This window comes from Rhopalosiphum maidis, chromosome 1, assembly GCF_003676215.2.
Source record: "Rhopalosiphum maidis isolate BTI-1 chromosome 1, ASM367621v3, whole genome shotgun sequence".
In the NCBI taxonomy this organism is placed as follows: Eukaryota; Metazoa; Arthropoda; class Insecta; order Hemiptera; family Aphididae; genus Rhopalosiphum; species Rhopalosiphum maidis.
Genome location: NC_040877.1, coordinates 15,865,364 through 15,881,587, shown reverse-complemented (window position 1 = coordinate 15,881,587; position 16,224 = coordinate 15,865,364). Strand labels below are relative to the sequence as shown.

Sequence of the window (16,224 nt, the reverse complement as noted above, 5' to 3'; positions counted from 1 at the left end):
TTTGCCTTTATTCATATTTATTGTGATTTAATAAAAAATAAATAATATATTAATATAAATTCTCAAAACAATTGTTTCATTTCAATTATTTACATTAAGAACAAGTTAATCTACGCAACGCCGACGGATGGACAAGGCAGAAGGGGCAGCTGCCCAGGGCCCCGCCGTTTTAGGGAGGGTTCCGCGTCTTTCATACATAGTGGCGTGTCCAGCGTATAATAATTGGGTAGGCCAGTTTGGTTCTGTAGTGTGTAAGTGTGTTTATAACTATTAGGAAAGATTTTTCCTATCACATGGAGCCAAACAGTCAAGTAAAAATTGGGTAGGCCCGAGCCTAGTCGGCCTATCCTATATAAACACGTCAATGCTTTCATAGCGTTTAAAATGATTTGTAAGCTTACAATTTTGTTTTTCAAATCAAAAATACAAATCCCGTCTGCAGTGGCAGCTTGTGGATGCACGATCCAAAAAATGTTTAACCAATTATTGCAATATATTATATTACGAATAATTTGATGTATACTTTATATACAATGTCGTCATTCGTCAATGTCGATAGAAAATAAAACACACAATTGTTGGTAAAAAACAAATTTTGATGTTAAAATCTTGGAATTTTTTTTTTTAACTTTTTGTGTAAAACTTGTATTTAGTGTACCTATAAACATTTTATATAAATTATTTATTATTTACCTATTATTTCAATTATTTATTCAATTTTTATTTTAATAAGAAAAATGTATCTAATAGAGTAGGTATATATAAGAAAAATACTATTTATAGTTTAATACTTTAACAAATAAATACATATTATAGAATTTACGTTTAATACTTTGTTTAATTATGTTAAAATTATGTTATAATTAGACGTTTTAGTTCTATAAAATATTTTATTTATTTTATTCAATAAATACCTATTGTAAGATTCTAAATATTGAAACGGTAAAACAGCTGGAATAAGTCTAAGGGTAAGCCATAACATGGATCTATTTGTTACCAAATATTTCCCGTCGATAGTCCTATGGCTTTATATCTTATGTCTTTTGTCTTTGTATTTTTTACACAGATGTAACTAAAATTTAGTAGATAGTTCAGCAAGGTAGTCCCAGTGTCCTCAAAAATCAAAATTATAAAAAGTCACACATAAAAGTTTCTTTGTAGTATAAAATAATTCTCAAAAATCAATTGTAAGCAATATATTAAGTTTATACCTACATTATTTTATTCTGTAGTAAATACAATTATAAGGAATATTTTATTATTGTACCTATATATATATATATATAAATATACGATACACCTGAATCAATAATTTAAAAATATTAACAATATGTAATTACATTTTACCTAATGTATATTTTTGAATTTTAAAAATTTACCCTCTTTGAATAGCGAACGAAATTTTGATGACTGAGAATGTCCGCTATTCAGAGATTTTACTGTATTTACACAAAAATACAAAATATAAATAATTCCATGTATAGTGTAAGTGTCAATTGTCTCTAAGGGTCAAGCTAAGCGGTATTACATTAAGTAGAGTAATATTTTCTTACTTTTTACTAATGAAATATAATCGTTGATGTTATCATCTAGTATCATATAGTTTATTAACTGGGAGGGGTCTTCGCAATACTCTCCATTTTCGTCTACTCCACCTGACTGCCAAAACAATGATTTAAACCCGGCTGAAAAACAAAAGAATAAACTAAATATTTCTATATTCTATAATATTCTAACTCTAATATTTAAAATTGTATTAATATTAAAATTATTGAACATATATACTAAGAGGAAAGACGAAAGTTAATAAAGGACTTCAGCTGCAGTAATCAGTTGAGAAAAAAACATTAAAATATTTATATTGATTGCAAATTTTCTAAAGTTTTTTATTAACGTCTATTTTTAATTTTAAAAACAATTTAAACATAAATGATATTTTAATGAAATTCACCTTTTAATTATTTATTTTACAACTCAAAGAGTATTGCATATTTCTATGGTTTAACTGTACCTACTTTAAAATATTGAATTTGCTTATAAATAATATTAAATATCAACATTTATATTTTTTAACATAATATACAATTATAGATACCTCATGAAAACTCAGAAAATGCTTTATAATTTATCAATAATAATATTTATTAATAATTAGGGCTCGGATTGTGTAGCATTTAGTAGAGTGAACTATAAATTTTTTTATGCACCACGGACTCCAAATATGAAATTGTATAATGCTATTTTTTGCTAATTTGTGTAATATAACGTTTTATTTTGTATTTTTATTAATCTAATTTATATTATGTGGTATGAAAATTATAAAAATGTTGTCATTTATTTTAATTTTTTTTTTTTTGAATACAAATGAAAAATACCCACATTTCGTTCATATTAAAGTCTATTTTTAAATAGTCTGGCGTATTGGCCTATCGAACAGTAAATATTATGAATATAAGTTTTTATTAATTATGAATAGAATATATTTTTATTTTTGCTGTTTTTCATGTTTTTAGGGCATATTATAGTACATATTTCATTTATTTTTAGTGCTTTAAAATCTGAGCCCTGTTAATAATAATTGACAATAGTTTTGTATTATACATCATGATATTTTATAGTTTTATACACATAAAAATATTAAATGTTTTTAAGAAATTATTATTTTTTTTTAAATTAAGTGTTAATACTTTTAAATTCACAATTTTATTTATATCAATATTTATAATAAGTATAAATAATTCAAAATTCGATAGTTGTAAAAATTATAAACATAGATATAATGAAACACCTAACAAAATATTTATTATAGTTGTTATTGTTTTACATTAATGTGATACCTACAAACTGCTATTATTGTTTTTTTATTTGCTTAATATTTAAGTTAACATATTATACACTCATTATACTTACGTTTATTTGAATTATAATGCACAGTTAGTATATGTTGATATGCATTACTGCAGTTATATGAATTTACCGAAATCGTTATATATTGAAAAATAAAAAATATATAAATTACTAAACGGTTCATTTTGAATATTTTTAAAAATCAACGACTTCTACAATTTAATGTAGATTGGTTGATGTCATTATTATACCACGAATAAAACACAATAAAGGTAATTTTAAGTTAGCAATTATGTGTTATGTATGTACAAAATTAAATACATATTTTGTTGACTTTTTAATATTTTTTTTTTTTTTGTAATAGGCACCTGTATAAAAAGTACCTATTAACATATTTAATTTTTTTCTAGTATTTTTTGTATTAATGTTGTTTGAATAATAAAATAATTTGTTTGTTTACTACAGTTGAGTATACAAAAACACAACTATATAGCTGCAACAATCAGATATTGCTCAAAGCTCGGATAGGTATTTACTTTGTGTACCAAAATGCTAAATATAGGTACATATTATTTGATAGGTACCCCTCTAATTTACGCGATCATTTATAGATTTAGATAAAACGATAAATATATGGATTGTATAATATTGTTATTTTTTTTATAGTTAATGCAGTGCTTATGATTGGGGGAGGAGACGAAGTCCCGGCCCCCTTTTTATTTAATTTTTTTTTTAGCATACCCCTTCTATTTATTAGAAACGAAACTATGAAACGCTGGGAACGCAACATTTACAATAGTGAATTTATAAATCAGTTTTTCTGATGCATAATATACCTATAACCTATACCTAACTTTAATATTTGTACTAAATTAATATCGACTATGAAATTGATTGTTAAAATTCCTTACTGTAAAATATAGATAGTGATAATAAATCTGAAATTGTATTATGCCATAGAAATATAAACATATATGTAATATATATACTATAAAATGTTTTTGTATAATCAATTTTTTATGATTTTTTGGAATATGGGCGGTTATACCCCCCTTGTAATGTGACAATAAATTTTGTAGGGAAAGCTCGTTAGTCGTTCATCAAACATCTGCTGAGTCTCTCTTCTAGTTTTTTTCCAAATCAAGCACTGAGTTAATGTGTACATCTTTATAGTGGAAAAACTTATAAGAACTTCAACTCTGAGGGTTGTTTCTGATAGAAAATTGTTATAATAGCCAATAGGTATAATGAAATAAAAATATTAAAATATATAGGTAATAATATTGATTATTATTTTTATTTATTTACGATTAAATTTTTGTTCGCGAGTAAAAAGTCTTATAAATGTAATACAAGGTTTATCATAAGTTGGCCAATGTAGTCATATATCAATTAAAAAATATCATAATATCAAAAATACATAGTCACAATTTTTACACGATCATTTAAAATTCAAATTACATTTAATTTTTTACCATATTTGAGACATTACTTAATATATACTAAAATAGTATGAAAAGTAAGTTATATATTATGTAATAGCCTCCCAAGGCAATGAAATAATTTTTTTATTAGCTTATGTCTCGAGTGTCTCACTTACATGATTATATATATAATATAGATGTATTTTTATTTATTTGCATTAACATGATAGTTTTCAAATTATGTTTGTCACACTGCTCAGTCAAACCAGCTTTTTGTAATTTAATATGGCAAAACTTTTTTTGCGTTCAACCTTCAAAACTTAAGTTGAAGATAAGCTTAAGAGTTATGACATTAATACATTATTTATGTATTATATAAATACAATAAATAAGTTATAATACGCATTTGAGTACATTTTGTATCGTATAATGTACTTACCTACTAAAATATTTAAGTAACAAAATATATAATCATAACGTTAAATGTTAATACTGTAATTAGGTACGTAATGGTTGATATCAAAACACTTTTTCCTTTTTTCTTCTTCTATACTTTTTATAGATCCCTCCATATTTTCAATCTGTTTTATGTAAATTCTCAGTCTTAAATTCGAAGTTTTTCAGTTCTATAGCCATTTTTAATAAAATCTAATAATTCTTTTTTCGGATTTAAAACTTTCATTATAATTTGGCTATTTTGAAAGGCAAATTACATGGGTATATTTTTTAAAGTTGATTCGGGCTAAAGTCAAATTTGTTTAAAATATTTTTAATTTAAATAGAAAAAAATCTACTGTGAATGGGTTTTCCTTCTTTATGGCTTAGTTTAAGCGATATTCTAGATTATTATTATAATTTATCATGCATTAGTTACATATTTGCATATTATTATATTATCAATTAATTTTTTACCAAACATTTTTTTCCTTTCATAGTCTTATCCAATGATTCTTAAACTTTGAAATCAATATTTGTTTGTCTAACTATATCAAATTTAAGAGTAACCTCATAAATGTTTTCAAAAATTCTCAAATTAATTTTAGTGATTTTGATTGCAAAATGCATATTCTGCTAGTTTTTGAGTATTATTAAGTGAAATTATACCTATTTTTAAATTTTTTTAGAAACAGTTGAGCAGTTATCATAGCTTCGAAGTTATAGTTCAAATAAATATATCATCATATGATAAAAAATTGAACATGTAATAATAAGTAAAGCTCCACAATAATTATTAACTATATTCTTCTTTCTATCTCCAATGTCCTCATTATAAAATACGATAATATTGTTCAATTATAATTTTAAAATATATTTATGTTATATTACCCCCAGTTATCGGTAAGTACGTTAATTTATCAGTAGGTATTTAATATTTATAGATAAGCGACGAAAATAATCTATTTCACAAATTCGTCTATATAATATAAATATAGGTACAAACTAGTTTGTCATAATGTCGTCTTGTTGGTGATACTGGATTTTACATTTCGATTTATTTATTTTGGGTGCAGTGTTTAAACACTTAAAATAGGAACCGAGAATAGGTGACAAAACGCATGGATATAGCTGGTAATTTGTTTTAATAAAATGTGCCAATTATATAATGGCTAGTGCCCATCGAGAATTTTTCCCATTTCTCTGTCGGTTAGCCCGACCAACCTGATATATAATATTTAAACATTTCACGAATAAATTAAATTCGGAAGTTAAGGCACTAAAAAAGTTCATTTTTTGCGCTTTAACATAAACTTAAAACACTAAAATAAATGCTTTCCAAATTGGCAAACTATATATGTATTATAATAATATGTTTACACAAAAGTTACCAATTTATTATGATTAATGGTTAATGATACCTATTACCTATATAATAATTAATAAGTATTCAGTATTAGGCATTGACATTAATTTATCTGTTGATTTAAATTTTACATATACTTAATTATAGGCTGTTACATTAAAACCTCAATAGAATATTTCTTAATTATTGCTTTTTCAGTTTTAATAGTTTTGAAAATTTTAAAGATTCAAAAGTTTAGTTGTGTATGTATGTAAATGTATAATCACTCAAATTACTGACCATTGGACACTTGTACTCATATTGTAGGACGACTAAAATATACATAAATATACTATACATATTATTTTGTACAGTTAAAATTAATTACAATACTATAATACAATAGTGACTGCAGTTGATGATTAGGTTAGTGTCCAAGGCTAACCCCCACGGCCTTGCTAGTGTTAGTGTTATGTTTATGAAGTACCAGGGGCGAATTAAACGGGAAAAAATTTAATAAATTAAAAAATAAAAATATTATTTTAGAAAATTTAAATAGTATACAAATAGGATATAGTATAAAATACATTATTATTTTATTATCTCAGACACGAAAAGTTGCGGGTTGTACAACAATTATACCTTACATATATTATTTGTATGGTAGTAGGGTACTATCATAATTCTTAATTCATAATATCTATACTATAATATTAGTTATAAGTCATAACACTCATAACTAATAGTATACACTTTTAATGTCCATTAAAAAAAAAAATTAATGTAGTGCATAGTCGTATAGATTATTAAGTACATAGGTTAGCCATTAGGTGCTAAGGAAATTTTTTTTTGAGGGAGGGGTAATTATTTAAAGTAATGTTGCCTGCACTCCACTTGTATTTTATGACGATGTAACATAAATAACTTCAACTACGCAATTATTTGAATTGTTAAAAACATTTAATATCTTTAATTATAATGTAATTTATAAGTATAAAACTAGGAACCTATAAATAGCTCTGAAGTATGAATGTTATGTAATTGTTATTATTATTTATATATATATGTTTTCTGTTTATCTGTGTATTCAGTCAACAACCACAAACAGCAAATAAATTGGTCTACCTATTACTTACAAAACTGACCATGCAAATTACAAATAGTATACACTATGCATTTTATTACTTTTTTTTTATCACAAATTATTACAAAACACATTAGTCATAAAAATAAATAATAATCAACATAAAGGTAATAACACAAGTAGGTAGCTTAATTTTTTTTCATACATATATTTGACATACTTAGTACTTACTTGATCAGTCTCCACTACATCTTTAACGGTAAAAATTATCATTAAAATGCCCTCAATTGTCTCTTAAAATATTCAGTTTATTAAAATAATATATAAATGTATCCGATAAAAATATATTACAATTGCATTGTATATTCCCATATTATTTATCATTCTGGCATTCTGTAAATAGTATTCACAAATTGTGCAAATACCATCTAAAGCTATATAAAAACCTTCCAATAGTGTAGTAATTTAATACTTTAAACATATATTCTAATATTAGTTTAAACATAGTTAAACATTTTTAGTTTTTTTTTTTTTTAACTGAATTTCCACATGTTTTTTTTATAAGTGAGCAAGGAACTTGCTAAGCAAGCAATTATTTTTAGATTTAATTCATATAATAATCATTGTAATTGAAAAATTATATATTTTTTAAACTAAGAAGTGGTCATTTATTATAAAATTAAATGTAAAAAAAATATTTTGACGGAACATTTACAACATTTTTAACCAATGAAAATATTTTCTGATTATTAATCTTGTATCATAATTCCTATTAGTTATCCACATTCAATCTTCAAATTAGTTTTTCTTGAATATGTAATACAAATTAATATTTTAAACTATAAATACAAATTGTAATTTAAAAAAAAAAGAGTATATACATATTACATCAATAATATTGCTTTGTGAAATAATTAATTTACAAAAATACAATTATTGATAAAAACAATATTTGTGTATGAAGTTTGTTATGTTTAATGAAAAAATTATTATACGATCCAATTATTTCATTTATGATAATTATAAGATGTAAACAATTTTTTACCCAGATATTTTTACAAAATCTACATTTATAGTTTTCCCAATAGTGTTAAGACGTTCAACTTTACTGAGTTTTGAATTCAACTGGTGTTTGATCATTTGACTTTTCAGTATTAGAATGTGCATGTATCTACTGTATTGTTGAGCCATTGACATAGCTTTCTCAAATGTTTCTACTCTTTGATTTGGATGCTTAGCGTAAAGGATCTAAAATAACAAATTACAACAAGTCAAATAATAGCATTTATTTATGAAGTAATACCAACATAAAAAGAATTCAAGATTTTGGATACCTTAAGAAATTTAAGGATTAATTTATACATCTATATAAGTAAAACTTATAAATTAGTTTTAAATTTTGAGTGGAATGATGAATGTATTGTCAAATTTAAGGTTGTTTAGTGATACAAATTGGAACTAGGTTATGCTTTGGTGATTTAAAAAGTAAAATCTTGTATTTGAGTAATTGTGAATAATAGAAATATTTATGCATTGTCAATTTATTTTTTAAACAAAAGTTGTAATTAAAAACAAATAACCGATATTTGAAATTTTCACCGAATATATCACATCATTTACATAATTTATAATACTACTTTTTTATAAATTGTATAATTTAAAAGATATTGCAATAATTTTTGACCAGTTAATTTGAAATCATGAATTAAGAATGTTATGGTCAGTCGAAAAACTTGAAAACTTAATGTAAGATTCTTAACTATAGCATTCTTAAAAAATAGATATGAGCATCATTTAGGCTTATTATTGTTTCTATGTTGAATTCAAATTTAATATAGCTACTGAATGATGAAGTATACTCAAAATCTAATATACAGCCAAGTGACTTCGACATGTTTTTTTTTAATATTAAAGTATAAATCAATTTTTTATTTTTATTTAAAACTTTTAAGTCAAATACAATAAGACTTACTTTATTAATAGAGTCAATACGAGCCTTGATGTGTCCATCTAAAATTAATTGCATAAGTTCATTCTCCAAATCAGGCAATGGCGTATTGAAACATAATGCCATTTTTCTCAAGTCAGCAGAGTCGTATGGACTGAACAATAATAAGTTTGAGTATTATTAAAATTATGATTTAAATGTTGTAAAATATTTTGCTTACCAGAAATATTGAATCATTGCTTTGCTTCTTATATTAGAGTAGAGCTGGTTTATATGAGATCCAATGTACATATCAAGGAGTAAAATTGGCTAAAATTAAATATATTGTATAATTTTATAGCTATTTACAACAAACAATATGATAGGAATATACAAATAAATGTTTAATACTTTTATTTTGTTCAAAATTGTTAAACAGACTTCATACTTGGATTCATAAAACTTGAAAATAGCATCACGTACTTCGGGTTCTAGTTCAAGGAATAATTTGAATGAGCTAAAAACAAAAACTTAAGTTATATACATGGCAATGACTGTTAAATGAGAATAATAATACTGTAAATAAAATATCTATACATTTATTTTAGCTTTGAGATAAAATATGATATTACACCAATAAAAAAATACAAGCAACATTATAAATATTAATAATGATACACATTTTATATAATACAATAAATACTGGATAACTATATCAGCATATTATAAGTGATTAAATAATGAAAAATATCATTTAAAAAATGTATTTTATTACTTTGTTTTATAAAAATATTAGTACATTAATTATTTAACTATTAATATAGTTATAATTTAATAGTTGAGTAAGTTTTTAGTATGAATAAGTGCACTGCAGTAATATATACATAAGACAAACATATAATATAAAATAACATAGATGGAAATATATACAATTATATATTCTAAATTAGGAATCAAAAATGGAGATTAGAAAAAGTATAGCTAAGAGTGTAAGAGAAGTTAGTAGAGAGAGAGAGTAGTATATCCGCACAGAAAAAATGTTCATTCTTTTAAATAATTAATCGTCTTGGTAGTCGTATACGTTTGTCTTTAAGTATCTGATACTTTTAATACAATAAGTACTAAAATATTAATTATTTTTTTTAGTAATTCATCAAGTGATATAATCTGTCATGTGATTGAACTATATTACAATCCTAATACATATTTAAATTCATAATAGACTAGTTTTATGAGATATCAAATGATTTTGTGCATTATATAATATATTTTATTGTAGTGAATGTATACAATGTATGTATGATAATATAATATATACTGTAAAACTTACTTGTTACAAATTACACTATTTTGAAGTTCTAAACGGTTAAAAGTAGCTAATGCGCAAAGTCCTCCATAAATTGCAATATCATTAGGTGTCATTACGTCACAAGAATCCCAATAATCAAGATTTGTTTTTAAGAAATTTTGAGCAGCTAATTTGTATTTACGACCAGCTAATTCAGCTAAACCAGTCATGCACTTAAGAGTAGAACTGTATGTTGTCTGGAGTTCAGAGTTCTAAAAAATAAATAAACAAAAATTATTAATATTTTTAACATGAATATATTATCCAATAATAATAGTTTAAGCTAATAATACTTCTGTATAGTCCGGAGTAGATTCAGCTTTAATTATGTAATTGATAACATGTGACCAATTTTGGAGATAAATTCCAACCTGTGAATAAATAAAATCATTTTTTTTAAATTAAATTAAAATGTATTCAAATTAATAAGAAATGGATTAATTATAATTCTATTTTATATGGAAATAAGTAACTATAATTTCCTGAGACTAAAAAACGATAAGAATATTAACAATAAGAACATCAATAATATTATTTTATTTGAGTTATAGTGAGGCATACTTATTACCTATAACGAAAAACAATAAAAAAAATCTGTTTATCAAACCTAAATGTAGAATTTTAAAGTAGAGAAAGCCAAAACTGTTAATATTTGAATAATATAATGAGCATTAAACACAATTTAATTTGGTAAATGTTAGTTTATAAATATATTTTTTTTATATAATAGCAGAATAATGTAAATCTTATACTTGATACATACTTTTATTATGTTAAGACACATTGAAATGACATGGGAGGAACTAGTACAATAATCTCGAGCCTTAGAATAACTTTTAGTTGCTTCAATGAGGTCTCCGCAATTGACATAATGATCACCAATTTCATTATGACCACGACGAATGCTTTCCTTAATTGAATTACTTTTATAGTTCTTAAGATCTCCATCTAGTTTTTCAAGTTTCATAGCTGATTTTTGAGTTGTAGTTTCTACCCAAATAGCATTGAACACTGGAAGTCCTGTGTCTGACGGATTAGCTCCAGTAACATCTGGTAGTATATTTCTAATATATAAAAAAAATTGAAATTATTCGATTTTTAAACTTATTTATAGTAATAAACAATAATTATAATACCCTTGACACTGTTGGAGTTTATGGTGTAGCACTTGATACAAATTAGCATTCATTGTTGTAATAACGTGTGAAATGGCTAATCGTAATGCATCAGGTCGCAATCTTGGACAATGGTCAGCTATATACATCAGCCTGTAAATTCGAGCTAACCCAACGTAACTGTTGGCATATGTGTCAAGATCCTGAAGTCCATAATAATAATAATAATAATAATAATAATAATAATAATAATAATAATAATAATAATAATAACAATAATAACAAAGCTAAATAAGAAAGAATGATCATTAGTAAAAAAATCATGTTGGTCCTTACAAATGAATCGATATCCACTTCATATGATTCTTCTTCGTTGTTGTCATTTTCTTCAGGAGGTGCATCTACTTGCATTGGATCTATGGCTCCAGCCTGGGTATTTCGTAAAGTACGCTGAAATATAAAGAGAAATTAATGTTTGATTATTGCGATGCTGGTTACAGAATGAAAACCATACGTACTTGGAGAGATCTCAATGATGCCATTTTCTTTATAATATAATTCGTTGTAATATACTATGTTAACGGACACGGGATGCCGTACTGGTATCTACCACTATCTGGTAGTAAATAGTTGTTTTTCTTTGTAATTATAGTTACCCTTACAACAATGTAATCGCGTCGAAGTTGTTAAGACTTAAAATCGATATTGTTCGGTTCAACAAACACTCGAGTACTTCAATATTCGAAAACAAAACAATATTACTATTATTTTAATTTCTTATACTGTCTAACGGTTAGCGCTATGATGAATTGTGAATATTATTGTGAATTGTGATGTGATTTGTGCGGACAGTGATGCGGTATTGCCGAATTGGTGTGTTGCGGTGATAATGACGAAATCGAGATAAGGACTGTTTTCTTATGGTTACCGTAACCGTTGTAGAGCTACAACCATCAAACACGGCATAGAAAGTGTGGTAGCCAACTTTTTTTCCGTCGAAGGCCATCATCAAAATTCTTGGCGGGCATAGAATATTTAAAATTTTTCCATTAACATAAGTGGGTAATAATGTAATATAGAACTATTAGAACTAAATTAATATCAGTGATGGATGCATAATTAAATTAATGTTCGCCCATAACGATAAACATGGTAATGTTATTTATATTACTAGATGACGGAACAACGATTACACATTCAGCATTTTCATGTGTATAATTGACGATTAGCAACTTTAGAAAAAGAAGATATTTATTTTACGAATTATTTTTTTTTTCAATAATTTTATTTGTTTTATTTTTAACTGTTATGTGTGAGTTTATCATAGAATATAATTTATATTATATTTCGATTATATCATATTTGTGCAGAGAGGCTAGCTTAGTAATAATTAGTCAAATATGTCAAATAACAATGTAGCACGAAGTGGATAGAATTTTAAAATAATCAAGTTCGTGGTGGATATTATTATTTAAATTCCCCTTGAAAATAATTTAATCCAAGGAGTTTTATCATCATACGGACAAAGTGATAAATCATGACGTATTTGAATACTTATTTTTTTAATTCTTTAAATAAATTATTAAAATATTGACATTTTGAGTAATAATTAATAAGTAGTAAGTACCTATTATTAACTAACACTTTCTAAATACTATACATAAGTAACTATAATACGTCCCGCTAGTGCCTAGTAGCAAGCAGTCTGCTGATTCATAGCTACTGTTATACCGATTAGTGGCATGTCACCATAGTTTATGTTGTAAAATAATAAACAATACTGCGTTAATGCTAAGGTTAAGGACATATGTGGTAGTTATTGCGTTAGGCCCACGGACTAAGATGGTAGTCAACAAAGAATATCTGAATATACAACGCCATCTGTGACAGCTTTGTTTTTAACTATTACCTACACTGAGTACATACGTTTTCGTGTTTCGTAACTACATAGCGCTGCAGTTATTTATTTATTTAATTTTAATTTCATATAATGAAATAGGTACTGGGCTCCACTGAGAAGACTCGTGTGGGGGCCCAGGAGTTCCTAGATTAACATGTTTTGACAATAATATAACATAATTTAATAATACAATATTAAAGCAAAAAATAATTGAGACAAAAATATAAGAGTGCATATAAATTAACTAACATTACCCATAAAAGTTATGGTTTTAAATAAGATTTATTATTTATTTTTTTAATTTTGGGACAGCTGATGCTCTAAAGTTCAAATTCATTTCAGCAGCTCGCTATTTTTTTTATATTTTTTAACTATGCACAACCACAAGTACCCAAGGTAAATTTATAAGGGAGGAGCGTAAAAAATCAAACACTAAAACACTTCTCAGCAAACTTCAAAATAAAGGTAATAACTAAATTAAAAAAATTAATAAATCTGTACTAAAGTCAAAATATTAATGAAACGCTTATTTGAAATTTGAATAATGATAATAGTTAAAATTTTCAAAATCATTTTTGAAGTCCAGGGTTGGACTAGAGTAAGTAATACTCCTGCATTAAAAATCCACATAATCCAAGAAATACCTACGCATTCTTGATGCTTTTTCATAATATACGAATGTGTTCAGCCATGAAAAAAGATCCGTACGATTCATCCGAATAACGGGATATAGCTTTTGGACGTATTTCCGTATAAGAATAAACAAATTATCACAATATTAGATTCTGAACGTTGCGATGAATGAATGGATTTTACAATGAGGTTTTTTTTTGCCAGTAAACCTGAGCATTTTATAGTAGAAATAATGCTTCGATATTTAACTTCAAGGGTAGTTTCTAGTAGCAAATTAGGTCATCTAGTTGGTGCTCTTAAGAAAATGGGGGAAAATTGTGATTTTTAAGCTAAGAGTTTTCGACAGTCGTTTTTGCTTTATAAAGGAACCTTATTGAAAGTTGTAAAATCGTAGCGCACTTAAACATTTTAGTTTTTATAAATATTAAAATTTTCTAGATAAATTCAAATTTTTGAAATACTTTTGACTCTTTTTCTATAATTTGAATTTTTCTACTTTTTTTGTTTAACGTAGATACATATTATTTTTAGTCAAAACATTTGAAAAAAATAATTCATACAAAAAATATATTAATCACAGGGACTGAAACTTTTGGCCATTACGTAAATTATTATTTTCTATACTCAATGAAATTAATTTAAAATATATAATTATAATATATGATTATATTATAAATGTATAATGTATCAGGCACGTAAATAGGTGCTTATTTTTTTGGGCGGGGAGAGGACGATTAACCTTTTTCAGAATAGTTGAGGCTTAATGAATATATTTTTTTTTATTAATTTTCTAGTTACTAAAATATGATTTTTTTTTGAGGGGGGGGGCGAATCGATCCTACAACTTCCTTAAATTTTGTGACTGTAATGTATAAAAAATATGTGCTTATTGAACAGTATTTATATGATATACATATATTTATATAGTGTGGAATTAAATTATATATTATAATTATTTTAATATTTTATTTAACATAATGATAAACCATTGGTATATACCTGCATTGTTTCGTCTAATATACGTATTAGATCGATTTTAATGCACCTACGTATTTAGCTTGAGGGTCTTCTTATATTGGTCAGTTGGTTTAATTAGAACCAACTAAGTCAGCAAAGTTTGTTGTCGATAGTTTTTATATTGTCACGTTCGCCTAACTTTTCATCTTGAAAGTTTTAAATTTCACGATACTTTATTGGGAAAAATTTCAAGACGCTGACAGAGACAGCATATTATTGGTTTTATAAAGTCCTTTTAATTGTGTTAAAAATTAGTCATTGCTGAGAAATTACGCGTGGCAGCTAATTAATTGTAGTCTATAGACATCTATCTATACAAGTAATTATATAGTTTATACGGAGAGTAGTAAAAGGCATTTTTTACCCCAAATAAATTTTTGATTATTTCTAAATTGCGAGTTAAGTAAATAGTTTATAACTGTGTAAGCATGTATTGTGTCATCGAGGTTGTTATTTAATATTTTGATTAAAAATAATATTATATTTATCATATTTTATAGCTCCTTCCCGAAAATTTGTTCTGACTACGGTCTTGTCTATAAATCGTAATAGATAGGTAAGTCTGATTTTTATTTTCTACGTAATATGAAGAAATGCACCTAATAGTCCTAACTATTTACTTACTCGTAACTTTGTTAGTGTATTATAAGTACTATTTACCATGCAGATAATGTCCTACATGGTTATACCTATGTTCAATGATTAGTATAAAATGTAGTCACAATAATCATTGCAAAATGTTTTTGCAACTACAATAATATCATCCTTATTATATTATGGGTGTTTAGGAAGTGATCAAAATAAACGACTCAATGAAATGGTTTATTCTATTTCCAAAATTTTGGATTATGATATCTATACCATATAATATACCACTCGTGACCTGTGGTATATTATTTATTTATTATATAACCTCATAGTTTATGTTATATTATATTGTACAAACTAATATACGCATAAATTACGGATATTATATAATACTAAATGAACTATAGACGTGAATTGATATATTTGTACACCGTTATATTATATATCATATAAATTAATTAAATTTTACCGTGCAGTTGTCGCTGAAATTTAAACATTGTTAAAAACACAATATATATATATTTAATATCATGTACATACCTACTTGGCTACCTATATTTA

General features: G+C 25.3%; 1 protein-coding gene across 1 annotated transcript; it reads right to left on the bottom strand.

Annotated features, from left to right (window-relative positions):
- Nucleotides 1-8,176: 8,176 nt before the first annotated feature.
- Nucleotides 8,177-12,067, bottom strand: LOC113560824 (COP9 signalosome complex subunit 1b). The gene is made up of 10 exons (XM_026966916.1): nt 12,044-12,067; nt 11,862-11,975; nt 11,547-11,728; nt 11,174-11,474; nt 10,704-10,781; nt 10,393-10,622; nt 9,474-9,579; nt 9,304-9,392; nt 9,108-9,237; nt 8,177-8,383 (listed from the first exon to the last, which is right to left on the bottom strand). Exons 1-10 carry the CDS (start codon nt 12,065-12,067, stop codon nt 8,177-8,179), a joined length of 1,461 nt encoding a protein of 486 aa, XP_026822717.1.
- Between the last annotated feature and the right edge of the window lie 4,157 nt (nt 12,068-16,224).

Excerpts from the sequence above, each read along its gene's own strand:
- LOC113560824 (XM_026966916.1), bottom strand. The coding sequence starts at position 12,067 with ATGGCATCATTGAGATCTCTCCAA. Across the intron at positions 9,580-10,392 it reads AATAGTGTAATTTGTAACAA|CTCATTCAAATTATTCCTTG; the intron begins GTAAGTTTTACA and ends TTTTGTTTTTAG. Across the intron at positions 9,393-9,473 it reads CAATTTTGAACAAAATAAAA|CCAATTTTACTCCTTGATAT; the intron begins GTATTAAACATT and ends ATTTAATTTTAG.